This window comes from Phoxinus phoxinus (assembly GCF_949152265.1).
Source record: "Phoxinus phoxinus genome assembly, chromosome: 24".
NCBI classification, from domain to species: domain Eukaryota; kingdom Metazoa; phylum Chordata; class Actinopteri; order Cypriniformes; family Leuciscidae; genus Phoxinus; species Phoxinus phoxinus.
In genome coordinates, this window is record NC_136899.1 from 16052876 (window position 1) to 16080714 (window position 27839).

Consider the following 27839-nt stretch of genomic DNA (forward strand, 5'->3'; position numbering starts at 1 on the left):
GTTATGATTGCCCTTATTTAATTAAAACTGGGTCAATGACCCAACCAACTGGCCGGAGGTGTTGTTTCCAGACATATTTTGCATTATTAGCCTATAACTCAATCAACTTTCGTATATGTTGCATACTATAACTTCATTAAACCTTGTCACTTGTACGTATATGCTTCACTTCAAACTATTAATCCTTTTGTAAAACGGTGATCAGTAGTACGAAGTTGCCGAGGGACTGTGCTGACAGTTATCCCTAACTCACCGACTGCAGTCTGTATTGAGTGTAGACCTCGAACTACTCCCTAGGTTCACGGCTCGCGTCATTACGTAGCGATTGGCATCCTTTCCAGTTCTGTGTGTTTATTAGGAAGGATGTAGATAGAACTTCAATTAATAATTTGTTTGTTTATTGGCGGTACAGAAAACGACACAGCAACTCTTCGGCATGATTGTCCCGTGTATTTCAATTAGAGCCAAGGCATGTTTTCCCCCACGGGCTAAATTCACATCACGTGACGGGGCGTTCCCAGACCAACCGTCTGTATGTATAACAAAACATGTGAATAATCTCATCCAAAATCTCAGAAATAACTGTAGCGAGTGCAGCCTTACAGAGAGACTCAGGAAGAGATTCAACTTTTAGACTGAACCTGGATGTTTCTGAATTGGTTAGTGGAGACATTTAGATATTGTGGAGTTACATTGATTCCTCTGTTTCTGGGGGATTTCCGTTAAAAATAAAATTAATCCACTGCTCTCTTGTCTCATCTGAGGCTGGGACTCTATAGTGTTCAGTGCTCGTCTGTACGACAGAACAGTTTACATGCTTTGCTCGAACTTTTGCCATTGTGTCAGAACTGGTTACACTGTTGTTGCTTGTGAAAACGGCTGGTGGGTGTAAACGTGCAGATTAAGAGCCGGTAATATTACAATAAGATCCTCTTCCTACGTCAGAAGGGGAGCGAAATCTGATCTGGCTTATTTTTGACATGCTTACAGAGAAAGGCTTAACAAACAAAGTTTTCTGGGTTGGTAGATGCACCGGGGACTCGATTATATGTGAAAATAAAATGTCAAAATATGGGGGTAATAATGTTCCAAAGTGTAAAGTTGTCATTCAGCGTAATGGTCTGGAGTTTGATTTTGCCATTACATCTTTAAATAAACATAAAATACCAAGATAAACAAAAAAAAAAATGTCTTGGCATGTTCACATAAGTGTTGGCTGTGTTATGTTAAAAGTATCATGTCTTATTATTTTTAAGTATTAAAAAAATAAAATTGTCCAGAAAATGCAGTTTGTCAGAGGTCATTCGGTGAAACAGGATCAAGAAGCCGTTCTGAAATCATATAAAAAGCAGATACTCATTCGACAGTCTGTGACATCATCAAGTGGCACCCTGAGATCATGTGGTGCCGCAGAAAAGTTGGTTTATTCTTAAATATTTGATAATTACACCTTTTCATGGTGTGGTAGCCTGAGTTACAAAAACGCATATCATTCAGTGAAATGCCACAAAACACTTATATTATTAGATTTTTTGACAAATAAGCAGATGTTGTGAATAATTGTGATTAATTTTGCTGGTCAAGCTCATTGTTTAATATAGTGGCCAGTTGATGGTTGTCAATATAAGCTGAAGTCGAAGTTTTGTCATTCAGTGTAATGCAAATTCTTCAAAAAACTGAATGGCAGTATCACTGTATAAATAACAATTTTTGCATCTCATTTATATTACAGATGAATGCTTAGCACTGACATATATGTTAAACTTAATATTTTTTTGTATCGTTTGTGTTTTTTTTTATGTATTTTGTTTAATGTGTTTATATTTTGGACGCTGCATTGTTTCTTTGTATGCTTTCTTTTTATTTGCCCGATGTCTTATTGTACAGCACTTGTAGTGCACATCTGTTGCTTTTAAATAAATGTTGACTTGACTTTGACTTTAATTTGTGTTATTGATTTATTTTAGATGCTCACGAACAGAGAGAGTTGAAAGGCACTGTAAAAAGTAAATGCAGACCCAGTACTCTTAAAGCCCATCCACACCTAGAAAAATAACTATAATGGTTAACTTTATTAGCGTCCGAACCCAATAAACGATAAGCTGTTCGCTCTTTAAAGCTGAATAATCTGATTGTCTGTCAATGTATTTATCGTTCATTAGCTGGAAAAAAAAAGACTTTATCTTTACCTTACTGGTAAGTAATTCAGCCCCTGTTATACTCAATACAGTTTCATGTGACAGTCTTTATCTCTATTAAGTGGACAAATGGGGAAACATTCTTTTTTTTTTTTTTTTCAACATCTACATATCAGAAATAAATAAACACCACAACAATAATAACAATAACACAGGTAACAAGGTAAACAGAATATAATTATTAACATAACATTAATTATTAAGTAATTTAGCAGAAAATATAGCAAAATAGGTAGGCTACCAATAAGTTATTATTTACAGGATTCTTATTAAAAGATTTATACATGTACACATTGAGCAATATACAATATGCGCACAATATATACAAGGAGATGAGGTAATGTAGTGCAAATATGCATGGGGATGTAGTGACCGATGTAGGTGTAGTAAGGTATGTAAGGTATGAACCCTTGACTGCTGGAGGCCCCACAGAGCATCATGGATGGTCCCTGAGGCTGTGCAGGAACCACTACCAGGGCAGGTGCTGCTGACGCTCTGGGTGGGATGTACGTGACCACAGGGGGTTTAGGTTGAACGGGACGGTTCACAAGCTCTTCAACATCTATCCTGCAAAAATAAATCATACATGCGATGATGAGAATAATTCATGAGAAATAATGTGTATGACTATGAACAGCAGCTACGCTAATTATTTCCCATCTGCCTTTTTTGTTGTTATCTCGGGACGCCTGTCCCGAGATAACTCAAATAGAGTTCGTCAGCTCCAGTTATGTATCCAGCCTCTCATGGAGACTTCAGATGCCCCAACGCCTGTGATGAGACGACTCGACGCCTGTGAAGAGACGACCCAACGCCGGCGATATGTTATGCCCTAAATTTATGATTCACTAACTGTATTTTTGGATGTACATTTTTTAAATGCATTTTCTGTAAAGCTGCTATGAAACTATATGTATTGTGAAAAGCGCTATACAAATAAATTTTAATTGAATTGAATTGAATCAGGTGTGTCAGCTCCCAAGCATCTGCCAAACAGGGTGTAACCCCACCTAGACTCATACCTTTTTACAAAGTTGGCTGCAGACCTGTCATGCTCATGCAGAGCACCAACTGCAGTGCCAATCTTCAGCCTTGGGTCAGCTGGCACTGGGTGACGGTCACTGTTGTCTGCCCGTTCTAAAAGGAGCAGGGCCACGGCTTCCACTTCCTCCAGCCCAGGAAGATGCAGATGGCTCTGGGTCATCAGCACATCCTGCAGAACAGGACTGTCCTCCTCCTCCTCCTGTTCTGATTGAGTGAGGATGACATGTTTGTCACTGACAGTGTCCATAGGATCCTCCTCTGACTCTACACCCACGTCCACACCCTCATCTGCCAGCTTGTCCTCACTTTGTTCAGCCGTCTCCTCTTCTTCACGGCTCTTCCTCAACTGCAAATATGTAATGTACTAATCTCCAGTGTGTCTAGGTAGTTACAACAACTAACAGTAGACTAATTAACACAACATGGCAATGCTGCAGTTCATTTGTTTCATATTATGTCAAATAAAAATGAAACTATATCATACATACTTGTCATGGATAGAATATGCATGATATTTATAGGTATTTGACCGCTTAGTATGCATGTATATTGTTATAATGCATGATTGTGTACCTTGCTGGGCATAGTAATCCCTTGCAGTGAAGCTGGTTGACTGGCACATGGCGTACTCTACTCTATGGAGCTCCTCCTCGTCTGGGTCCTTGTATACAGCAGGGTAGGGCTTTGGAGCGGCAAAGTTGGGCTCGAGGACATGCTCTTTACCGAAGAGCCCCTCAGCCTGCTGATTCAGGCGCTGAATCTGCCGCGGGTCCATACACCACGTCTGCCTGCCATGACCACCAGCAACCCGGAGTGATTAATGCGGCTGTTCCACTGCACAGCAAATGCAAACAGATACACCTGAAAGACATGACCATTCATGCATTATTGTACATCAGAAACTAATTTTGATTACAAAGTGGGCATCGCCCAGTAGCATGACATACAATTTGTCTTTTGTCCGCAATAGGCTATTTTGTGTGTGTGCATCTCATACACCCAGTTGATGCTATGTGAACAGCATAGAGCTCACACACGCACACGTTCGTCTGAAACGCAAAGGAGGAGGTGTTGCTGTAATTTATAGTAATATTTTCAAATCTAGTTTTAAATATAATTCTTTTGAACTGTTGGTGGTTCATTTAAAAATATATAGTGTAAACGATAAATCACGTTTGAAAATTCTGCTGGCTACTGTATACAGGCCACCAGGGCACCATATTGACTTTATCAAAGAATTTGCGGACTTTCTATCAGAATTAGTATTGGCTGCAGATAAAGTACTAATTGTTGGTGATTTTAATATACACATAGATAATGAAAAAGATGGATTGGGATTGGCATTTAAAGACATTGTAAACTCAATTGGAGTTATGGCGCTTTTCCATTACCAGTACCAGCTCGACTCGACTCAGCTCGTCTCGGCTCGGCTCGCGTTTCGCTCCGTTTTCCATTGCATAGTACTTCCACAATAGTACCTGGTGGTCGTCATAGCGACGCGACACACACCCGCTACCCACACAAACAGGACAATGGAGGAAATCGAGTGTATGCTGTTTTACATAATATTAGTAATGGGTATATCACGCAATCTCTGGCAAAACTATTTAAAAATGCAGGGGTTATTCAGGATACTCCGTCTGGCGCGTGCAATGATGGCGCAGTGAATAGTGACGATTCTCTCTGACCAATCAGCAGTCTCCCGTGTGTCACGTCATGTTTTAGTATCGCCTCAGCTCGCCTCGGCTCGCTTAGAACCTCGCCGGAGGTGATACGAAAAAAAGTACCTGGAAGCAGGTACTGGTACAACTTTTACACAGTGGAAAACCAAACAGAGGCGAGTCGAGTCGAGGTGAGGCGAGCCAAGGCGAGCTGGTACTGTGCAGTGGAAAAGTGCCATTAGACAACACGTGTCAGGACCTACTCATTGCCGTAATCATACTCTAGATCTAATACTATCACATGGAATAGATGTTGATGCTGTTGAAATACTGCAGCAGAGCGATGACATCTCAGATCATTATCAAGTCTCATGTAAATTACATTTAGCCAAGGCTGCAAAGCAGACTCCGTGTTATAAATATGTTAGACCGATCACTTCTGCCACTAAAGAATGCTTTATCAATAATCTTCCTAATCAGTTTCATCATCTCAGCATCCCGGATAGCTTAGAAGAACTAGAGGTATTTCGGATTTCATGGAAGGAGAGCTCGATTGCTTACAGAGAGGCTTTAAAAGCTGCTAGATGTGCTTATTTTTCAACCCTATTAGAAGAAAATAAACATAATCCTAGGTATTTATTTGAAACAGTGGCTAAACTACCGAAAAAGAAAGCTTAAAGCTAAGAATTTTCCAAGCAACACAGCAGTAATGACTTTATGAACTTCTTCACTTATAAGATCGATAATATCAGGACAACATTATAACTATGCAACCGTCTAATACAGTATCGCATCAGGAAGTGCATTGTAGTCTCCCTGAGGGAAAATTTGATTCATTCATTGCTATAGGAGAGGAAGAATTTTGCAAACTCGTCAAATCATACAAATCGACAACTTTTATGTTAGACCCTATACCGACTAAGCTACTGAAAGAGATGTTTCCAGATGTCATAGATCCTCTTCTTAATATCATTAATTCATCTTTGTCTCTTTAGGATAGGTACCAAAAACCTTTAAGCTAGCTATGATTAAACCGCTTGTTAAAAAAACGCAACTTGATCCTACAAAATGAGTCAATTACAGGCCGATCTCTAATCTGCCTTTTCTGTCAAAGATATTAGAAAAAGCAGTATCCTCACAACTGTGTTCCTTTCTAGAAAGAAATGATATCTGCGAGGATTTTCAGTCCGGATTTAGACCATACCATAGTACCGAGACAGCTCTTGTTAGGGTCACAAATGATTTGCTCTTATCATCCGATCGTGGTTGTATCTCTCTATTAGTATTACTTGATCTTAGTGCTGCATTTGACACCATTGACCACAACACCCTTTTAAATAGACTCGAACATTATGTTGGCATTAGTGGAATTGCACTAGCATGGTTTAAATCATACTTATCTGACCATTATCAGTTTGTAGCAGTAAATGAAGAGATGTCTAATCAATCACAAGTTCAGTATGGCGTACCACAAGGCTCAGAACTAGGACCGCTGCTGTTCACTCTGTATATGCTACCATTAGGAGATACCATTAGGAAACATTGAATTAGCTTTCACTGTTATGCCGACGATACTCAGCTGTATATTTCTTCAAAACCTAACGAAACCTACCAATTCACAAAATTAACGGAATGCATAGCTGATATAAAAAATTGGATGACTAGTAATTTCCCATTACTAAATTCTGAAAAAACAGAGATTCTAATCATTGGACAAACAACTTCCACACGTAATAACCTAGAGTACTGTCTAACACTTGATGGCTGCTCTCTTAAGTCTTCGTCGTCGGTTAGGAACCTGGGTGTGCTCTTTGATTCCAATCTTTCATTTGAAAGTCATGTGTCTAGTATCTGTAAAACCGCATTTTTCCATCTTAAAAATATATCTAAATTACGCCATATGCTCTCATTGACAAATGCGGAACATTTAGTTCATGCGTTCATGACCTCAAGGCTAGATTATTGTAATGCTCTACTGGGTGGTTGCCCTGCACGCTTAACAAACAAACTACAGCTAGTTCAAAACGCAGCAGCTCGAGTTCTTACCAGAACCAGGAAGTATGACTATATTAGCCCCGTTCTGTCAACACTGCATTCGCTGCCTATTAAACATTGTATAAATTTTTAAATATTGCTGATTACTTAAAGCACTAAATGGTTTAGCTCCGCAGTACTTGAGGGAGCTCTTAACGCATTATAGTCCTTCACGTCTATTGCGATCTCGAAATTCCGGCCAGTTAATAATACCTAGAATATCAAAATTGACTGCTGGCGGTGGATCCTTTTCCTATTTAGCTCCAAAACTTTGGAACAGTCTTCCTAACATTGTCCAGGAAGCAGACACACTCTGTCAGTTCAAATCTAGATTAAAGACACATCTCTTTGACCTAGCACATAATACATTATAGACTTTTATAACTCAATGTTAGGCTGCATAAATTAGGTCAGCCGGAACTGGGAACACTTCCCTTAAATCCTGATGTACTCGTTACATCATAAGAAGAATCGCATCTACGCTTATTTTAGTGTCTTAAATGCCGGATCCAGGCCGTATCCAGATCTGACGAACGACCTTCGCCTGGACCCGATGACAACGCAGTGCTGAAGTGCCAACTAGCCTCTCCCTATGGAGGATCCCTTTACTAGCCTACTCTACAGATAAAGCATTGTGGAAAATTCGAGTATCTACCCCGTAGTGATAAAATAAAATAAAATTCTGTATCAAATTTATAGGCAGGACAAGTAGTTTGTTTAGGCTTGGTTTGTAGGGAATTACAAACATGCGCACATATATTCAAACGCACATAACTATAGAATTAATTCTTGATGTGCACGTGAACGCCATCAGCGTTTCTCACAGGTTCGCGTTTAAAGTCTGTGTAGAGAGAACGTGTCGTCTTAGCGGCCCCTAATTTAATAACAAATGATCCTTTCGACGGAAGTGAATCAATCAAAACTAACATTAGCTGGAAAATAACAATAACAAGAACTGCTATAAAGCCAAAACAATCTGTTACCTTAAATTATACGTTTATCTCTGTAAAGCAGCTTTGAAACAATCTACATTGTTAAAAGCGCTATATACATTTCAATTTCAATTTATGAATGGATAGCCCCTTGAGATGCAACATCTCATTTTCAAGGGGGTCCAAATACACATAAACAATACAACAGAAAATAAAACAAAACAAAAAACAACAACAATCTAGTTACTATAGATTAGTAACTACACTTTAGTTACCTACACCTTTACCCCAAACCAAAGACACATCATAGCTCAGAAATGTTATGGCTATCTCAATAAGTAAATCACATTTAGCTCATTACACAATTGGAACCCATGATATAAGAAATTCAATGTAAAGAGGTGTCACATAAGACCACCAGAGATCGAATCCACAGGAGGTAAATCAATTAGACAGTTACATAAAACAAAAACAATTACAAGCAATACTATTAGTCCAACATCCGTAACATTCACACACATTGTTAAGATATTGAAATATAGATAACCTAAATCTGCGAAAAGATAAAATGGATCTCAAAGAAAGAGGGAGATTATTCCAATCAGCTTTATAATGAAAAGTTTTACGTCCAGCGGCTGAAAAGATTGCTGGTACAGTAAAGACGAGATATTGCATGACTCTAAGTGCACATAGAACTACGAGGAACCAAGAGTTCTTTCAGATTTGGAGGACAGTCAAAGTAGGCACATTTGAAAATAAAAATGAACCAATGGAAGTCAAGTCAAGTCAAGTCAAGAATATTTGTATAGCGCTTTTCACAATACAGATTGTATCAAAGCAGCTTCACAGTATTAAATTAAAATAATAATAAAACGTCCATGTTTGGTAATGCTAATCAATAGTAATATTGATTGATTCATTAAATTGAATATCCCCAACTGAGCAAGCCAAAGGCAACAGTGGCAAGGAAACGAAAAACTCCATCAGGTGACCTAATGGAGAAAAAAAAAAACTTGGGAGAACCCAGGCTCAGTCGGGGGCCAGTTCTCCTCTGGCGGTTATGAACTAGAGGCCGGATTTAACTGTAAGATTAAAACATTTATATGAATGCCTGGTTAAAGAGATGCGTCTTTAATCTAGTTTTGAACTGGGAGAGCGACTCTGAGCAACGAACAGTATCAGGAAGGCTATTCCAGAGTTTTGGAGCTAAATGTGAGAATGCTCTCCCTCCTTTGGTGGACTTAGATATCCTAGGTATAACCAAAAGCCTCGAATTTAGCGATCTTAAAGAGCGCGATGGATTATAGGGCGATAGAAGATCCGTTAAATAAACTGGAGCTAAGCCGTTTAGGGCTTTATAAGTCAGTAACAATACCTTATAATTAATACGGAACTTTATAGGTAACCAGTGTAGAGATGATAAGATCGGTGGTCTTCGGAAGTCTCTTCTTGAATTAAGCTGAAGCCAATTTAGTGATGCATACATTATGCAATGATGCGTTTTAAAAGGACACCTCAGGACAAATCTACATAGAGAGTTAAAAACAACATTAAGTGGCTTAAGAGCAGTGTCACTATGTAGATGATATCAGCATAGTCAATAATGGGCAATATCAACTGACAAATTAACATTTTCCTAAATTCTAATGTGAAACAATTAACAGATCTATAGAGTGTCCTGAGACAGCCATATATTCTTTTTGTGATATACTCAATGTGAGGTTTAAAGGTAAGCTCAGAATCAATCTACAAACCAAGGTATTTCAATTTTTCCAATTTCACCATGGAGGACCCATCCTCAAAAAACAGTTGCAAGTTAAGAGCACATGGCCGTCTGTGGCTCGTCCCAAACAACATACAACAGGATTTTTCCATATTCAACACTAAGTTGTTACTGTGAAGCCATTTTTGAGTCGTAATAAAATCAGCTTGTAACCTGTTCTGGATCCAGTGAATATCCGAGTCAGTCGTATAAATTATGGTATCATCAGCATAAAGATGCATCTTTCCGATGGAGCAAATGTGCGAAAACAAAAGAGGTCCTGGAGTGGAACCCCCTTATCAACCAATACATAATCAGACAGTGAACCTTTAAAAGCAACACATTGCCGTCTATTATGAAGATAAGAATGAAACCATAAAAGGCACTTTGATTCACACCTATCGCATAAAAAGGCTTGGGAAAGGTCAATAAAAATAGCACCAGTTAGCTGTCCCTTATCACATAAATGAAGATGACTTGACTTGACATGTGTCTATTAAAAATAGGTATATTGTGCCATCTAGTGTTTTATACTATGTATAAATGTGGTTGGATAAATATTTATTCGCTGGTAAACAATGTTTTAAACATTTCCATGTATTATACACACTGCATTTCCATGTATATTTAAATATAATCAAAGTTTACTTTCTGTCACAGTTAGGATTTTATTTTTATTTTTGTTTAAAATGTTCTCTGTCTCCCGCTGTCTGTCCTTCCCCTCCCCCTCACTCCACCTGTGTGTATGTGTGTGTGTGTTTGTGTGTGTGTGTGTGTGTGTGTGTGTGTGTGTGTGTTGTGTTTAAATGTTAAAATTAATTAAAATGAATGTGCTATGATGCACATTATAGTGATGTTTCCAAGCACATTTTTTCGCTTTAAATTATTTAGTTTTGGCTTGTTTATAGTTATTTTTTAATTCTTGTTCTTTTCTGAATATCATTAAATTTAAAGGATTTGTTCTGAAATATTTTGAGTGTATAATAAAATTAGAATAATTCTCTCGGTTTAGTGATTCCCTAGTTTTTTTTTTCATTCTTTTTTTTTCATTTTCCTATATGTTATGTGTCTAATAAATGTCTTAATCCTTTAATTTTTTTATATGTTTTATTATTAAAGTAAAGGCATAGAACCAGTTTATTTGTAGTGCATTGACAATAGTTTTATAAAATTAGATAATTAATTAAATTAATAAAAACACAATAACAAAATTACAAAAAACTAAATTAACTTGCTATATTTCAGATCAATATATTTGTTTTCCTTACATTTTTGATTAACTTCATTCTCATCTGAATTATAAATAATTTATTTCTGTATAAAATAATACTACCCCTAAAAAACACATTTGGTTTTTCTTTTTTAATCAATGCAGAATGTGTAACTTAAAAATAAACAGATTAGTGCTCTGTTTGAGGACAAGAAATTAAAACCAATGCAATATGATGAATGTCCAAAAGATGGCAGCGACAGACTGTTTTTAAATGGAGTTGGATAAATATTTTTTGCTTTTAAACTGTGTGTGTGTGTGTGTGTGTGTGTGTGTGTGTGTGTGTGTGTGTGTGTGTGTGTGTGTGTGTGTGTGTGTGTGTGTGTGTGTGTGTGTGTGTGTGTGTGTGTGTGTGTGTTTATACACAGTTTAAAAGCAAAAAATATTTATCCACACACACACACACACACACAGTTTTTAGATGTCCTCAAACTCTTTCTTAAACAAATTAAAATTTACATTTGTGAATATTAAATTTGGCAAGAAAAAGTATAAATTAATTACAAATTTAAAATGAGAAGGGTCTAATATCAGAGTATGTTTGGTTTATACAGAAGTTTGAATATAGATTGGCCTGCCAAAGTTACCTTTTAACAACGTTTGAAAAGTAAATCCAAAATACTTTTACAATTCACACAGTCCCAAAACACATGATTGTCTCTTCAAAATAATGACAAAAGGAGCACATGGGGTACAACTATTATTACATTTAGCAAGTTTATAGTTAACTGGGTAACAACTGTGAACAATGTTAATAAAGAATTCAACAATAATTTGGATTTCTTCACCACTAATACTAACCGTTTGATGACGCATTAGAGATACTGAAAGCTGATTGGCCTTGATGGTTATGTATGCGGAAATGGGCAAATTTAATTCATAAGATGAAGTCCGATTTATTCTCCCTTTTTCCACAGATTTTTAATAATAATACTGCTATGAAAGAATCTCATATTAAAGAAATGTAAACATTAAATTTGTAACTATTTAATAAATCAGATTTGACGTGTGCTCACGTGCTCTGCTCTGCTCATATGTGTGTGCGTGTGAGCATATGAGTGATTCGAATTTGTAGTTGCTATAGCGACGGTTGTTATGAATTCTGCATTTATATTTACACTTAAAACGATCGCAGTCTGTCTGTTGTTGGTTGAGAGACGAGGCGAACTTACAGACTTTTGCAGAGAATTTTCTGAGCAAATCTTGCGAATTTGAAGCTGATTTCTGAGAGGAGACTTTTATTCTAGAAGGACATCGGAGGATATATCCTTTAGCCTATATAGAGATATATTTTTTAAATAATATTTTTTAATTTTTGCGTCATTTAATTTCTGAGAATACTTTTCATTTGATTGATGTTTTCTTATTTTAGAAGGAGTTATTTAATTGTTTATTTTTAGGGGAGTATTTCTGAGGTGATTTATATTTTATTGTATTGTATTTTGTGTTGTATTTTGTATTGTTTTTATTGCAGTTTGGAGGAGGATGTCCATGGCTCACATGATGGGTGAAAGAGGAGGTGAGTGCTTCAGTTTTTCATTTAGGTTTATCCATGATATGATGCTGTACAATGACTGACTACATTAATGTGAAGAACCCATTTGATCACATTTATTTGATTCCTTGCATGTGAAATAAACTTTTGTATTGAACTGAAGTAAAATGTTGTACTGACATTGATTATTATTATTATAGCATTACTAACTATGTGATGTGTGAAACATTCCATCCTTAGGCCGCTCCAGATCCAGGAGAGCCGCTTTCTCTCAGACGGCTGGTCAGGAGGTTTGGGGACCCGGTTATGATGACCGTGATCAGGATCCGACCCAGACACAGAGCCAGGATCTTCCTGGATATTTAACATCTCTGTCTTCTGAGTTTTCTGTGTCCACAGGTCAGGCTCACGGGACGAGGGCGAAGCAGAGGCCAGATGATGGACGCCAGGCTCACGGGACGAGGGCGAAGCAGAGGCCAGATGATGGACGCCAGGCTCACGGGACGAGGGCGAAGCAGAGGCCAGATGATGGACGTCAGGCTCACGGGACGAGGGCGAAGCAGAGGCCAGATGATGGACGTCCGTCCACTTCATATGAACACTCTCGCAGAGGTCAGAATAGGTTTTTAATAAAGAAGTAATGGCTAAGTTTCTATTTCTATTTTCAATGGCTGATTTGTCATTCTACTAATACTAATACTCTAATGAGAGTTAGTAGACATGTAGGTGCAATGTTACTTATAGACAACCGAATGTGTTAAAAGGAAATAAAGTGAAACCAAAGTAACAATTGATGTGACCACTGACATTGATTATTAATATTATAAAAAATAAAACAAAAACAGCTTTTGATGTCTGAAATGTTCCATCCTCAGGCCGCTCCAGATCCTGGAGAACGGCTTCCACAGATTCTTCTCCGGGCATCACGTCATCCTCAGCTTGGTCCCTCTCTGAGGCCCACGTGGAGAGGAGGTGTAGAGAGTCGTTGAGTCTGAGCAGCCGAGGCTCGTACAGCGTCGAGTGGAGGTGGAGTGGCGATGGATCGGAGAGCTTGTCCGGGTCCGTCAGCCTCGAAGGGTTTCTGTGTCCTCCGCTGCCGGGTCAAGTTCCTGTCGAGTCAACAGAGACTTCAACTGGCCGAACTGCTCAGGGTGCCGTGGAGGATTCTCCAGTGAACAAGAGCTCAACAGGTGACACTGAAATAAGGCTGGGCAGTGTAAAGTCTACAGATAGAGATTTTGCTATTTCATGCATTACTGACTCAAGGTTTTAACATGTTAATGTCCGGTCACATTTACTGTTGCTCAGCAAAATTTCGCTGAAATATTCTTTCTGATTTCTTTGTGTAAAGAAAACACTTTATTTTGATGGTCCCTTTTGAAAAATTATGTTGACTTTACGTAACTTTGCAACTACATGTCAACTTATTCTAACTCTAACCTTACCAGTCTACTAATACTCTACTAATACTCTAATGAGAGTTAGTAGACATGTAGGTGCAGAGTTACTTATAGACAACAACAACAAAGGGACCATCAAAATAAAGTGAAATAATTTTTTTTAGGAATATTTCAATTGAACGTTTAACTAACATTTTCAAAACATTCCGAGAACATTCAAAAGTAACGTTCCCATAATGCAAAATTATAAAATATAATGTTCCTTTAACCAAGAAAATCATTTAGAATTGTGTGGATAGCGTGAAACATTCCCATTACTTTAGATTTGTATCATTACAGAATTTAACAGTAAAATGTAAGTTATGTCATAATATCATTGCTTAATTTGACGTCAGAGATGTGTCTAATAGTTGTTTTCAATTGTTTTTTCTTCATTTTAGAAAAAGCTCCAGTACGTAGGAAGAGGAAAATACCTGGTTGTCTCCGCAGGTTCTGGAAGGCTATCAAGTGTGTTTTCTGCTGCTGTTCCTGTAGTGCTGTGAATGTTGTGGAGCCTTTCGTTCCTCCAGCAGATCCTGATCCTGAACCATCATCCCCTGCTCCAGATCACTCCGGCGTCGAGCCAAATAATGGTAAATCATTATCTCTCCAACATTATTTTAAACAGTATTATCTTGTTTTCCACTCAAAATAAGGCTTGCTTTTAGAGAATATTAATATTATTTCCCCCATTATAATATTATTTTCTCAACCAGGACGTTTTATTTTTTAAATAAAACAATGGATCTAGCAAGCTAATAATTGTCTCATATTTTTCTGTTTGTTTTTCAGAGTCCTTTGAGTCTCTCTATAACGTGGAAAAGATGATTGGATCCGGAGGATTTGGCAGGGTGTTCCTGGGAACACGCAAATTTGATGGCAAAAAGGTAAATCTTACTGAATTGTACAAACATTTTGCTCTTGCAAAACACATTTAAAACAATTAACAGATAGTTTAATACTTAGAAGGTCAGGCGCTTGAATACTGTCACTGTTATTGAAACTTTTGGTTTTTTTTGCAGGTTGCCATCAAGCGGATGCGCAAGATTGACAACGATCGTTATCTTAATATTGTAAGTTGGACAAAACCTGAATGTGTATTGAGTTGTTTAAGTGCAGATTACTGTAGTCAATACACCCGTAGGAAGCATTAGGTGTAAATGTGATCAATATAAGCCTAGAGGCACCAAATAACTTTGAGCTGGAAAGGCTCTTTTGAACGCATCTAAAAATATGAAAGAAAAGTACATTTCAAAATGATATGTTTTCTTCAGATTTTTACCCAGCTAACCTTCTGTCTACTACTTCTCTCTAGCCTGGACATCCCGAACCTCTCGTTACAGAAGTGGCGCTGCTGATGATGATGAGGCGAGAACCCATAAGCCCCTTCGTCATACAACTGTACGAGTGGTTTGAACATCCTAGAGAATTCACTCTGGTTATGGAGTATCCTGAACCCTGCGAGAGCTTGCTGGACTTCATGACTCGTAATCAACAAGTGTATGAACCAACAGCACGGTCCATCATGAGACAGGCTGTGCTGGCAGTGCAACACTGCATCCATCGTGGTGTTTTCCATAATGACACTCATCCGCAGAATTTCCTGTTGAAGAAAGACTCGGCACAGCTCAAGCTGATAGACTTTGGCTGCGGTCAGCTATTTAGCAGCGATGGCTACGACAGCAAAATATACATTGGTGAGCATTCTGGGAGTGTGGAAACCTGAATGTAGTGACTTACTAATTATTTGCTTTAAAAAAAAAGCTCAACAATGTGCAAATGTCTTTCTCTCAGGAATACAGGATCACATCCCACCTGAAGTCTTGACAGAACCTCGATTCCACGCCGTCCCAGCAAATGTCTGGTCTCTAGGAGTGTTGCTGTACAAGATGGTGAACGCATGTCATCCTTTTCACAACAGAAGAGAAATCACACAAGCCAAAGTTACATTTCATAACTCCAACTTATCCAAAGGTGAGTGAATAATATTGATTACATTGATAAACACACACATAAAGCAAAGGCTTTGTACAGAAACAGTTAAAGGTGAAGTATGTACGATTTTTTATATATGGCTCAACGTATAGCGAGAGTTTGGGGCGAGAGCCACGGGAAAAGAAATGCAGCTTTAGTTACAGAAGTGAAAGCCAAAATTCACTGCATTCATACCTTCAAAGATTAAACAGGTCATGAACACGTCAAAGTGAACAGAGCATTGTGATGCAGAAAGGCACATTTTCATAAAGGCAAATGCAACACAGCTAAAAGTATTCCTAATATGTATTTTAAATATGCTTTATTTTGTCATTTATTCCACTCGCTGCCACTAGTGTCGCAGAAACGACATACTTCACTTTTACTTTTTAAAGATAAGGAGCATTTTACAGTATATTAATCATGTTTTAGATGCTGTTTTCATAGATGCCAGGTCACATAGTCATGACTAACCAGCTCTCTCCTTATTAAAATGTGTACAGAGTGCAGGGATCTGATTAGCCAGTGCCTATCCCGGGATCCAGCTAAACGCCCGACGTTAGAGCAGATGTTACAACATAGATGGATTAGTAGAGATCTACAGTAGATTGGAGAAGTTCAGGAGATTCACTCGATCAGTTTCAGGTGTGAGGAAGTGTAACAGAGTAGGATTATATCTTTTGTCTTCAATTCTGGATTATTTGTAGTGAGATTTTCAAATGTGTGTTCATTGTAATGTTATTTTTATAATCAAGACAAGTCACCTTCATTTATAGAGCGCTTTATACTATATAGATTGTTTTACAGCGGCTTCATGTAGTAAACAGGAAAATAACAGAATCAGGGATGCAAACAGAATTCAATTCTGTTCTAGCTCTAAAAAAATCATTCATGAGTTGACTTGTTCATATAATCTTTGTGTTGGATAGGAAATAACATGCTTGCTGAGAGCTTGAGCTCGAGACTTGACCCGAAGCCTGAAGTCCAACACCAACCTGACAGAAACTCAGAGCCTGTCCACGTCTGAGCAAGAACATGAGAGACTGCAAGACTGGAAAGAAGTCATCAAGTCATCACAGGCACATTTGCTTTGTTTCAAAAGACAAGCTATCTTTATTTATATAGCAACGTATTTATGACCAATTTGTATATATGACCGCTCTGTATACGGGTCAAAGACGAGACTTCACCATTTCGTGTCCGCATCAAATTAAATTAACAAAAGTAATTTTAGATACATAAAAACCCTGTTAAATGCAAGTAAAGTGTCTACCTTAAAGGTGACATATTATGCCCCTTTTCACAAGATGTAATATAAATTTATGGTGTCCCCAGAATGTGTCTGAAATTTCAGCTCAAAATACCCCCGGATCATTTATTATAGTTTGTCAAATTTGCCCCATTTGAGTGTGAGTAAAAACGTGGCGTTATTTTGTGTGTGTCCCTTTAAATGCAAATGAGCTTCTGCTCCGCCTCCGTTCAGAAGAGGGCTGATCCTTTACACGAGCTTCACACACTATACATACAGTCGGCATCTAGACATAGTTGGGTCTGGCGTGGCGAGGGTGGAGTCGGCGGGGGGGAAACACAGCGAACATCGTGTGTATTTGAATGACAAAAATCTCGTATTGCGAGTCATTGACGCCTGCCGACCGACAACTGTACATTACAAAATTAACTGCCATAGGTTATGATTGCCCTTATTTAATTAAAACTGGGTCAATGACCCAACCAACTGGCCGGAGGTGTTGTTTCCAGACATATTTTGCATTATTAGCCTATAACTCAATCAACTTTCGTATATGTTGCATACTATAACTTCATTAAACCTTGTCACTTGTACGTATATGCTTCACTTCAAACTATTAATCCTTTTGTAAAACGGTGATCAGTAGTACGAAGTTGCCGAGGGACTGTGCTGACAGTTATCCCTAACTCACCGACTGCAGTCTGTATTGAGTGTAGACCTCGAACTACTCCCTAGGTTCACGGCTCGCGTCATTACGTAGCGATTGGCATCCTTTCCAGTTCTGTGTGTTTATTAGGAAGGATGTAGATAGAACTTCAATTAATAATTTGTTTGTTTATTGGCGGTACAGAAAACGACACAGCAACTCTTCGGCATGATTGTCCCGTGTATTTCAATTAGAGCCAAGGCATGTTTTCCCCCACGGGCTAAATTCACATCACGTGACGGGGCGTTCCCAGACCAACCGTCTGTATGTATAACAAAACATGTGAATAATCTCATCCAAAATCTCAGAAATAACTGTAGCGAGTGCAGCCTTACAGAGAGACTCAGGAAGAGATTCAACTTTTAGACTGAACCTGGATGTTTCTGAATTGGTTAGTGGAGACATTTAGATATTGTGGAGTTACATTGATTCCTCTGTTTCTGGGGGATTTCCGTTAAAAATAAAATTAATCCACTGCTCTCTTGTCTCATCTGAGGCTGGGACTCTATAGTGTTCAGTGCTCGTCTGTACGACAGAACAGTTTACATGCTTTGCTCGAACTTTTGCCATTGTGTCAGAACTGGTTACACTGTTGTTGCTTGTGAAAACGGCTGGTGGGTGTAAACGTGCAGATTAAGAGCCGGTAATATTACAATAAGATCCTCTTCCTACGTCAGAAGGGGAGCGAAATCTGATCTGGCTTATTTTTGACATGCTTACAGAGAAAGGCTTAACAAACAAAGTTTTCTGGGTTGGTAGATGCACCGGGGACTCGATTATATGTGAAAATAAAATGTCAAAATATGGGGGTAATAATGTTCCAAAGTGTAAAGTTGTCATTCAGCGTAATGGTCTGGAGTTTGATTTTGCCATTACATCTTTAAATAAACATAAAATACCAAGATAAACAAAAAAAAAATGTCTTGGCATGTTCACATAAGTGTTGGCTGTGTTATGTTAAAAGTATCATGTCTTATTATTTTTAAGTATTAAAAAAATAAAATTGTCCAGAAAATGCAGTTTGTCAGAGGTCATTCGGTGAAACAGGATCAAGAAGCCGTTCTGAAATCATATAAAAAGCAGATACTCATTCGACAGTCTGTGACATCATCAAGTGGCACCCTGAGATCATGTGGTGCCGCAGAAAAGTTGGTTTATTCTTAAATATTTGATAATTACACCTTTTCATGGTGTGGTAGCCTGAGTTACAAAAACGCATATCATTCAGTGAAATGCCACAAAACACTTATATTATTAGATTTTTTGACAAATAAGCAGATGTTGTGAATAATTGTGATTAATTTTGCTGGTCAAGCTCATTGTTTAATATAGTGGCCAGTTGATGGTTGTCAATATAAGCTGAAGTCGAAGTTTTGTCATTCAGTGTAATGCAAATTCTTCAAAAAACTGAATGGCAGTATCACTGTATAAATAACAATTTTTGCATCTCATTTATATTACAGATGAATGCTTAGCACTGACATATATGTTAAACTTAATATTTTTTTGTATCGTTTGTGTTTTTTTTTATGTATTTTGTTTAATGTGTTTATATTTTGGACGCTGCATTGTTTCTTTGTATGCTTTCTTTTTATTTGCCCGATGTCTTATTGTACAGCACTTGTAGTGCACATCTGTTGCTTTTAAATAAATGTTGACTTGACTTTGACTTTAATTTGTGTTATTGATTTATTTTAGATGCTCACGAACAGAGAGAGTTGAAAGGCACTGTAAAAAGTAAATGCAGACCCAGTACTCTTAAAGCCCATCCACACCTAGAAAAATAACTATAATGGTTAACTTTATTAGCGTCCGAACCCAATAAACGATAAGCTGTTCGCTCTTTAAAGCTGAATAATCTGATTGTCTGTCAATGTATTTATCGTTCATTAGCTGGAAAAAAAAAGACTTTATCTTTACCTTACTGGTAAGTAATTCAGCCCCTGTTATACTCAATACAGTTTCATGTGACAGTCTTTATCTCTATTAAGTGGACAAATGGGGAAACATTCTTTTTTTTTTTTTTTTCAACATCTACATATCAGAAATAAATAAACACCACAACAATAATAACAATAACACAGGTAACAAGGTAAACAGAATATAATTATTAACATAACATTAATTATTAAGTAATTTAGCAGAAAATATAGCAAAATAGGTAGGCTACCAATAAGTTATTATTTACAGGATTCTTATTAAAAGATTTATACATGTACACATTGAGCAATATACAATATGCGCACAATATATACAAGGAGATGAGGTAATGTAGTGCAAATATGCATGGGGATGTAGTGACCGATGTAGGTGTAGTAAGGTATGTAAGGTATGAACCCTTGACTGCTGGAGGCCCCACAGAGCATCATGGATGGTCCCTGAGGCTGTGCAGGAACCACTACCAGGGCAGGTGCTGCTGACGCTCTGGGTGGGATGTACGTGACCACAGGGGGTTTAGGTTGAACGGGACGGTTCACAAGCTCTTCAACATCTATCCTGCAAAAATAAATCATACATGCGATGATGAGAATAATTCATGAGAAATAATGTGTATGACTATGAACAGCAGCTACGCTAATTATTTCCCATCTGCCTTTTTTGTTGTTATCTCGGGACGCCTGTCCCGAGATAACTCAAATAGAGTTCGTCAGCTCCAGTTATGTATCCAGCCTCTCATGGAGACTTCAGATGCCCCAACGCCTGTGATGAGACGACTCGACGCCTGTGAAGAGACGACCCAACGCCGGCGATATGTTATGCCCTAAATTTATGATTCACTAACTGTATTTTTGGATGTACATTTTTTAAATGCATTTTCTGTAAAGCTGCTATGAAACTATATGTATTGTGAAAAGCGCTATACAAATAAATTTTAATTGAATTGAATTGAATCAGGTGTGTCAGCTCCCAAGCATCTGCCAAACAGGGTGTAACCCCACCTAGACTCATACCTTTTTACAAAGTTGGCTGCAGACCTGTCATGCTCATGCAGAGCACCAACTGCAGTGCCAATCTTCAGCCTTGGGTCAGCTGGCACTGGGTGACGGTCACTGTTGTCTGCCCGTTCTAAAAGGAGCAGGGCCACGGCTTCCACTTCCTCCAGCCCAGGAAGATGCAGATGGCTCTGGGTCATCAGCACATCCTGCAGAACAGGACTGTCCTCCTCCTCCTCCTGTTCTGATTGAGTGAGGATGACATGTTTGTCACTGACAGTGTCCATAGGATCCTCCTCTGACTCTACACCCACGTCCACACCCTCATCTGCCAGCTTGTCCTCACTTTGTTCAGCCGTCTCCTCTTCTTCACGGCTCTTCCTCAACTGCAAATATGTAATGTACTAATCTCCAGTGTGTCTAGGTAGTTACAACAACTAACAGTAGACTAATTAACACAACATGGCAATGCTGCAGTTCATTTGTTTCATATTATGTCAAATAAAAATGAAACTATATCATACATACTTGTCATGGATAGAATATGCATGATATTTATAGGTATTTGACCGCTTAGTATGCATGTATATTGTTATAATGCATGATTGTGTACCTTGCTGGGCATAGTAATCCCTTGCAGTGAAGCTGGTTGACTGGCACATGGCGTACTCTACTCTATGGAGCTCCTCCTCGTCTGGGTCCTTGTATACAGCAGGGTAGGGCTTTGGAGCGGCAAAGTTGGGCTCGAGGACATGCTCTTTACCGAAGAGCCCCTCAGCCTGCTGATTCAGGCGCTGAATCTGCCGCGGGTCCATACACCACGTCTGCCTGCCATGACCACCAGCAACCCGGAGTGATTAATGCGGCTGTTCCACTGCACAGCAAATGCAAACAGATACACCTGAAAGACATGACCATTCATGCATTATTGTACATCAGAAACTAATTTTGATTACAAAGTGGGCATCGCCCAGTAGCATGACATACAATTTGTCTTTTGTCCGCAATAGGCTATTTTGTGTGTGTGCATCTCATACACCCAGTTGATGCTATGTGAACAGCATAGAGCTCACACACGCACACGTTCGTCTGAAACGCAAAGGAGGAGGTGTTGCTGTAATTTATAGTAATATTTTCAAATCTAGTTTTAAATATAATTCTTTTGAACTGTTGGTGGTTCATTTAAAAATATATAGTGTAAACGATAAATCACGTTTGAAAATTCTGCTGGCTACTGTATACAGGCCACCAGGGCACCATATTGACTTTATCAAAGAATTTGCGGACTTTCTATCAGAATTAGTATTGGCTGCAGATAAAGTACTAATTGTTGGTGATTTTAATATACACATAGATAATGAAAAAGATGGATTGGGATTGGCATTTAAAGACATTGTAAACTCAATTGGAGTTATGGCGCTTTTCCATTACCAGTACCAGCTCGACTCGACTCAGCTCGTCTCGGCTCGGCTCGCGTTTCGCTCCGTTTTCCATTGCATAGTACTTCCACAATAGTACCTGGTGGTCGTCATAGCGACGCGACACACACCCGCTACCCACACAAACAGGACAATGGAGGAAATCGAGTGTATGCTGTTTTACATAATATTAGTAATGGGTATATCACGCAATCTCTGGCAAAACTATTTAAAAATGCAGGGGTTATTCAGGATACTCCGTCTGGCGCGTGCAATGATGGCGCAGTGAATAGTGACGATTCTCTCTGACCAATCAGCAGTCTCCCGTGTGTCACGTCATGTTTTAGTATCGCCTCAGCTCGCCTCGGCTCGCTTAGAACCTCGCCGGAGGTGATACGAAAAAAAGTACCTGGAAGCAGGTACTGGTACAACTTTTACACAGTGGAAAACCAAACAGAGGCGAGTCGAGTCGAGGTGAGGCGAGCCAAGGCGAGCTGGTACTGTGCAGTGGAAAAGTGCCATTAGACAACACGTGTCAGGACCTACTCATTGCCGTAATCATACTCTAGATCTAATACTATCACATGGAATAGATGTTGATGCTGTTGAAATACTGCAGCAGAGCGATGACATCTCAGATCATTATCAAGTCTCATGTAAATTACATTTAGCCAAGGCTGCAAAGCAGACTCCGTGTTATAAATATGTTAGACCGATCACTTCTGCCACTAAAGAATGCTTTATCAATAATCTTCCTAATCAGTTTCATCATCTCAGCATCCCGGATAGCTTAGAAGAACTAGAGGTATTTCGGATTTCATGGAAGGAGAGCTCGATTGCTTACAGAGAGGCTTTAAAAGCTGCTAGATGTGCTTATTTTTCAACCCTATTAGAAGAAAATAAACATAATCCTAGGTATTTATTTGAAACAGTGGCTAAACTACCGAAAAAGAAAGCTTAAAGCTAAGAATTTTCCAAGCAACACAGCAGTAATGACTTTATGAACTTCTTCACTTATAAGATCGATAATATCAGGACAACATTATAACTATGCAACCGTCTAATACAGTATCGCATCAGGAAGTGCATTGTAGTCTCCCTGAGGGAAAATTTGATTCATTCATTGCTATAGGAGAGGAAGAATTTTGCAAACTCGTCAAATCATACAAATCGACAACTTTTATGTTAGACCCTATACCGACTAAGCTACTGAAAGAGATGTTTCCAGATGTCATAGATCCTCTTCTTAATATCATTAATTCATCTTTGTCTCTTTAGGATAGGTACCAAAAACCTTTAAGCTAGCTATGATTAAACCGCTTGTTAAAAAAACGCAACTTGATCCTACAAAATGAGTCAATTACAGGCCGATCTCTAATCTGCCTTTTCTGTCAAAGATATTAGAAAAAGCAGTATCCTCACAACTGTGTTCCTTTCTAGAAAGAAATGATATCTGCGAGGATTTTCAGTCCGGATTTAGACCATACCATAGTACCGAGACAGCTCTTGTTAGGGTCACAAATGATTTGCTCTTATCATCCGATCGTGGTTGTATCTCTCTATTAGTATTACTTGATCTTAGTGCTGCATTTGACACCATTGACCACAACACCCTTTTAAATAGACTCGAACATTATGTTGGCATTAGTGGAATTGCACTAGCATGGTTTAAATCATACTTATCTGACCATTATCAGTTTGTAGCAGTAAATGAAGAGATGTCTTATCAATCACAAGTTCAGTATGGCGTACCACAAGGCTCAGTACTAGGACCGCTGCTGTTCACTCTGTATATGCTACCATTAGGAGATATCATTAGGAAACATTGAATTAGCTTTCACTGTTATGCCGACGATACTCAGCTGTATATTTCTTCAAAACCTAACGAAACCTACCAATTCACAAAATTAACGGAATGCATAGCTGATATAAAAAATTGGATGACTAGTAATTTCCTATTACTAAATTCTGAAAAAAACAGAGATTCTAATCATTGGACAAACAACTTCCACACGTAATAACCTAGAGTACTGTCTAACACTTGATGGCTGCTCTCTTAAGTCTTCGTCGTCGGTTAGGAACCTGGGTGTGCTCTTTGATACCAATCTTTCATTTGAAAGTCGTGTGTCTAGTATCTGTAAAACCGCATTTTTCCATCTTAAAAATATATCTAAATTACGCCATATGCTCTCATTGACAAATGCGGAACATTTAGTTCATGCGTTCATGACCTCAAGGCTAGATTATTGTAATGCTCTACTGGGTGGTTGCCCTGCACGCTTAACAAACAAACTACAGCTAGTTCAAAACGCAGCAGCTCGAGTTCTTACCAGAACCAGGAAGTATGACTATATTAGCCCCGTTCTGTCAACACTGCATTCGCTGCCTATTAAACATTGTATAAATTTTTAAATATTGCTGATTACTTACAAAGCACTAAATGGTTTAGCTCCGCAGTACTTGAGGTAGCTCTTAACGCATTATAGTCCTTCACGTCTATTGCGATCTCGAAATTCCGGCCAGATAATAATACCTAGAATATCAAAATCGACTGCTGGCGGTGGATCCTTTTCCTATTTAGCTCCAAAACTTTGGAACAGTCTTCTTAACATTGTCCGGGAAGCAGACACACTCTGTCAGTTCAAATCTAGATTAAAGACACATCTCTTTGACCTAGCACATAATACATTATAGACTTTTATAACTCAATGTTAGGCTGCATAAATTAGGTCAGCCGGAACTGGGAACACTTCCCTTAAATCCTGATGTACTCGTTACATCATAAGAAGAATCGCATCTACGCTTATTTTAGTGTCTTAAATGCCGGATCCAGGCCGTATCCAGATCTGACGAACGACCTTCGCCTGGACCCGATGACAACGCAGTGCTGAAGTGCCAACTAGCCTCTCCCTATGGAGGATCCCTTTACTAGCCTACTCTACAGATAAAGCATTGTGGAAAATCTACCCCGTAGTGATAAAATAAAATAAAATTCTGTATCAAATTTATAGGCAGGACAAGTAGTTTGTTTAGGCTTGGTTTGTAGGGAATTACAAAACATGCGCACATATATTCAAACGCACATAACTATAGAATTAATTCTTGATGCGCACGTGAGCGCCATCAGCGTTTCTCACAGGTTCGCGTTTAAAGTCTGTGTAGAGAGAACGTGTCGTCTTAGCGGCCCCTAATTTAATAACAAATGATCCTTTCGACGGAAGTGAATCAATCAAAACTAACATTAGCTGGAAAATAACAATAACAAGAACTGCTATAAAGCCAAAACAACCTGTTACCATAAATTATATGTTTATCTCTGTAAAGCAGCTTTGAAACAATCTACATTGTTAAAAGCGCTATATACATTTCAATTTCAATTTATGAATGGATAGCCCCTTGAGATGCAACATCTCATTTTCAAGGGGGTCCAAATACACATAAACAATACAACAGAAAATAAAACAAAACAAAAAACAACAACAATCTAGTTACTATAGGTTAGTAACTACACTTTAGTTACCTACACCTTTACCCCAAACCAAAGACACATCATAGCTCAGAAATGTTATGGCTATCTCAATAAGTAAATCACATTTAGCTCATTACACAATTGGAACCCATGATATAAGAAATTCAATGTAAAGAGGTGTCACATAAGACCACCAGAGATCGAATCCACAGGAGGTAAATCAATTAGACAGTTACATAAAACAAAAACAATTACAAGCAATACTATTAGTCCAACATCCGTAACATTCACACACATTGTTAAGATATTGAAATATAGATAACCTAAATCTGCGAAAAGATAAAATGGATCTCAAAGAAAGAGGGAGATTATTCCAATCCCTAGTAGCTTTATAATGAAAAGTTTTACGTCCATCGGCTGAAAAGATTCCTGGTACAGTAAAGACGAGATATTGCATGACTCTAAGTGGGTACATAGAACTACGAGGAACCAAGAGTTCTTTCAGATTTGGAGGACAGTCAAAGTAGGCACATTTGAAAATAAAAATGAACCAATGGAAGTCTCTTCTTGAATTAAGCTGAAGCCAATTTAGTGATGCATACATTATGCAATGATGCGTTTTAAAAGGACACCTCAGGACAAATCTACATAGAGAGTTAAAAACAACATTAAGTGGCTTAAGAGCAGTGTCACTATGTAGATGATATCAGCATAGTCAATAATGGGCAATATCAACTGACAAATTAACATTTTCCTAAATTCTAATGTGAAACAATTAACAGATCTATAGAGTGTCCTGAGACAGCCATATATTCTTTTTGTGATATACTCAATATGAGGTTTAAACGTAAGCTCAGAATCAATCTACAAACCAAGGTATTTCAATTTTTCCAATTTCACCATGGAGGACCCATCCTCAAAAAACAGTTGCAAGTTAAGAGCACATGGCCGTCTGTGGCTCGTCCCAAATAACATACAACAGGATTTTTCCATATTCAACACTAAGTTGTTACTGTGAAGCCATTTTTGAGTCGTAATAAAATCAGCTTGTAACCTGTTCTGGATCCAGTGAATATCCGAGTCAGTCGTATAAATTATGGTATCATCAGCATAAAGATGCATCTTTCCGATGGAGCAAATGTGCGAAAACAAAAGAGGTCCTGGAGTGGAACCCCCTTATCAACCAATACATAATCAGACAGTGAACCTTTAAAAGCAACACATTGCCGTCTATTATGAAGATAAGAATGAAACCATAAAAAGCACTTTGATTCACACCTATCGCATAAAAAGGCTTTGGAAAGGTCAATAAAAATAGCACCAGTTAGCTGTCCCTTATCACATAAATGAAGATGACTTGACTTGACATGTGTCTATTAAAAATAGGTATATTGTGCCATCTAGTGTTTTATACTATGTATAAATGTGGTTGGATAAATATTTATTCGCTGGTAAACAATGTTTTAAACATTTCCATGTATTATACACACTGCATTTCCATGTATATTTAAATATAATCAAAGTCTACTTTCTGTCACAGTTAGGATTTTATTATACACACACACATACACACACACACACACACACACACACACACACACACACACACACAGTTTAAAAGCAAAAAATATTTATCCACACACACACACACACACACACACACACACACACACACACAGTTTTTAGATGTCCTCAAACTCTTTCTTAAACAAATTAAAATTTACATTTGTGAATATTAAATTTGGCAAGAAAAAGTATAAATTAATTACAAATTTAAAATGAGAAGGGTCTAATATCAGAGAGTATGTTTGGTTTATACAGAAGTTTGAATATAGATTGGCCTGCCTAAGTTACCTTTTAACAACGTTTGAAAAGTAAATCCAAAATACTTTTACAATTCACACAATTCACACAGTCCCAAAACACATGATTGTCTCTTCAAAATAATGACAAAAGGAGCACATGGGGTACAACTATTATTACATTTAGCAAGTTTATAGTTAACTGGGTAACAACTGTGAACAATGTTAATAAAGAATTCAACAATAATTTGGATTTCTTCACCACTAATACTAACCGTTTGATGACGCATTAGAGATACTGAAAGCTGATTGGCCTTGATGGTTATGTATGCGGAAATGGGCAAATTTAATTCATAAGATGAAGTCCGATTTATTCTCCCTTTTTCCACAGATTTTTAATAATAATACTGCTATGAAAGAATCTCATATTAAAGAAATGTAAACATTAAATTT

General features: G+C 38.0%; 3 protein-coding genes across 7 annotated transcripts; 1 reads left to right on the forward strand and 2 right to left on the reverse strand.

The window, feature by feature from the left end:
- Nucleotides 1-2417: 2417 nt before the first annotated feature.
- Nucleotides 2418-4069, reverse strand: LOC306992646 (uncharacterized protein). Of its 3 annotated transcripts, XM_079601776.1 has the most exons (4): nt 3816-4069; nt 3549-3588; nt 3221-3446; nt 2418-2765 (listed from the first exon to the last, which is right to left on the reverse strand). In XM_079601776.1, the coding sequence occupies exons 1-4, from the start codon at nt 3825-3827 to the stop codon at nt 2477-2479; spliced, it is 567 nt and encodes a 188-aa protein (XP_079457902.1). In that variant the 5' UTR covers nt 3828-4069; the 3' UTR covers nt 2418-2476. The 3 variants fall into 3 exon arrangements, with proteins under 3 accessions (XP_079457902.1, XP_079457901.1, XP_079457903.1); XM_079601775.1 differs by having other exon boundaries at nt 3221-3588; XM_079601777.1 differs by lacking the exon at nt 2418-2765 and adding an exon at nt 2803-2991 and having other exon boundaries at nt 3221-3588.
- A 4208-nt stretch (nt 4070-8277) lies between these two features.
- On the forward strand, nt 8278-19424 carry LOC306992244 (uncharacterized protein). The gene is made up of 11 exons (XM_079600919.1): nt 8278-8308; nt 12376-12420; nt 12637-13008; nt 13272-13586; nt 14237-14428; nt 14628-14722; nt 14858-14908; nt 15151-15532; nt 15630-15809; nt 16313-16454; nt 16739-19424. Exons 2-10 carry the CDS (start codon nt 12387-12389, stop codon nt 16414-16416), a joined length of 1725 nt encoding a protein of 574 aa, XP_079457045.1. The 5' UTR covers nt 8278-8308; nt 12376-12386; the 3' UTR covers nt 16417-16454; nt 16739-19424.
- A 488-nt stretch (nt 19425-19912) lies between these two features.
- On the reverse strand, nt 19913-21564 carry LOC306992972 (uncharacterized protein). 3 transcript variants are annotated; one of them, XM_079602329.1, is made up of 4 exons: nt 21311-21564; nt 21044-21083; nt 20716-20941; nt 19913-20260 (listed from the first exon to the last, which is right to left on the reverse strand). In XM_079602329.1, exons 1-4 carry the CDS (start codon nt 21320-21322, stop codon nt 19972-19974), a joined length of 567 nt encoding a protein of 188 aa, XP_079458455.1. In that variant the 5' UTR covers nt 21323-21564; the 3' UTR covers nt 19913-19971. The 3 variants fall into 3 exon arrangements, with proteins under 3 accessions (XP_079458455.1, XP_079458454.1, XP_079458456.1); XM_079602328.1 differs by having other exon boundaries at nt 20716-21083; XM_079602330.1 differs by lacking the exon at nt 19913-20260 and adding an exon at nt 20298-20486 and having other exon boundaries at nt 20716-21083.
- Between the last annotated feature and the right edge of the window lie 6275 nt (nt 21565-27839).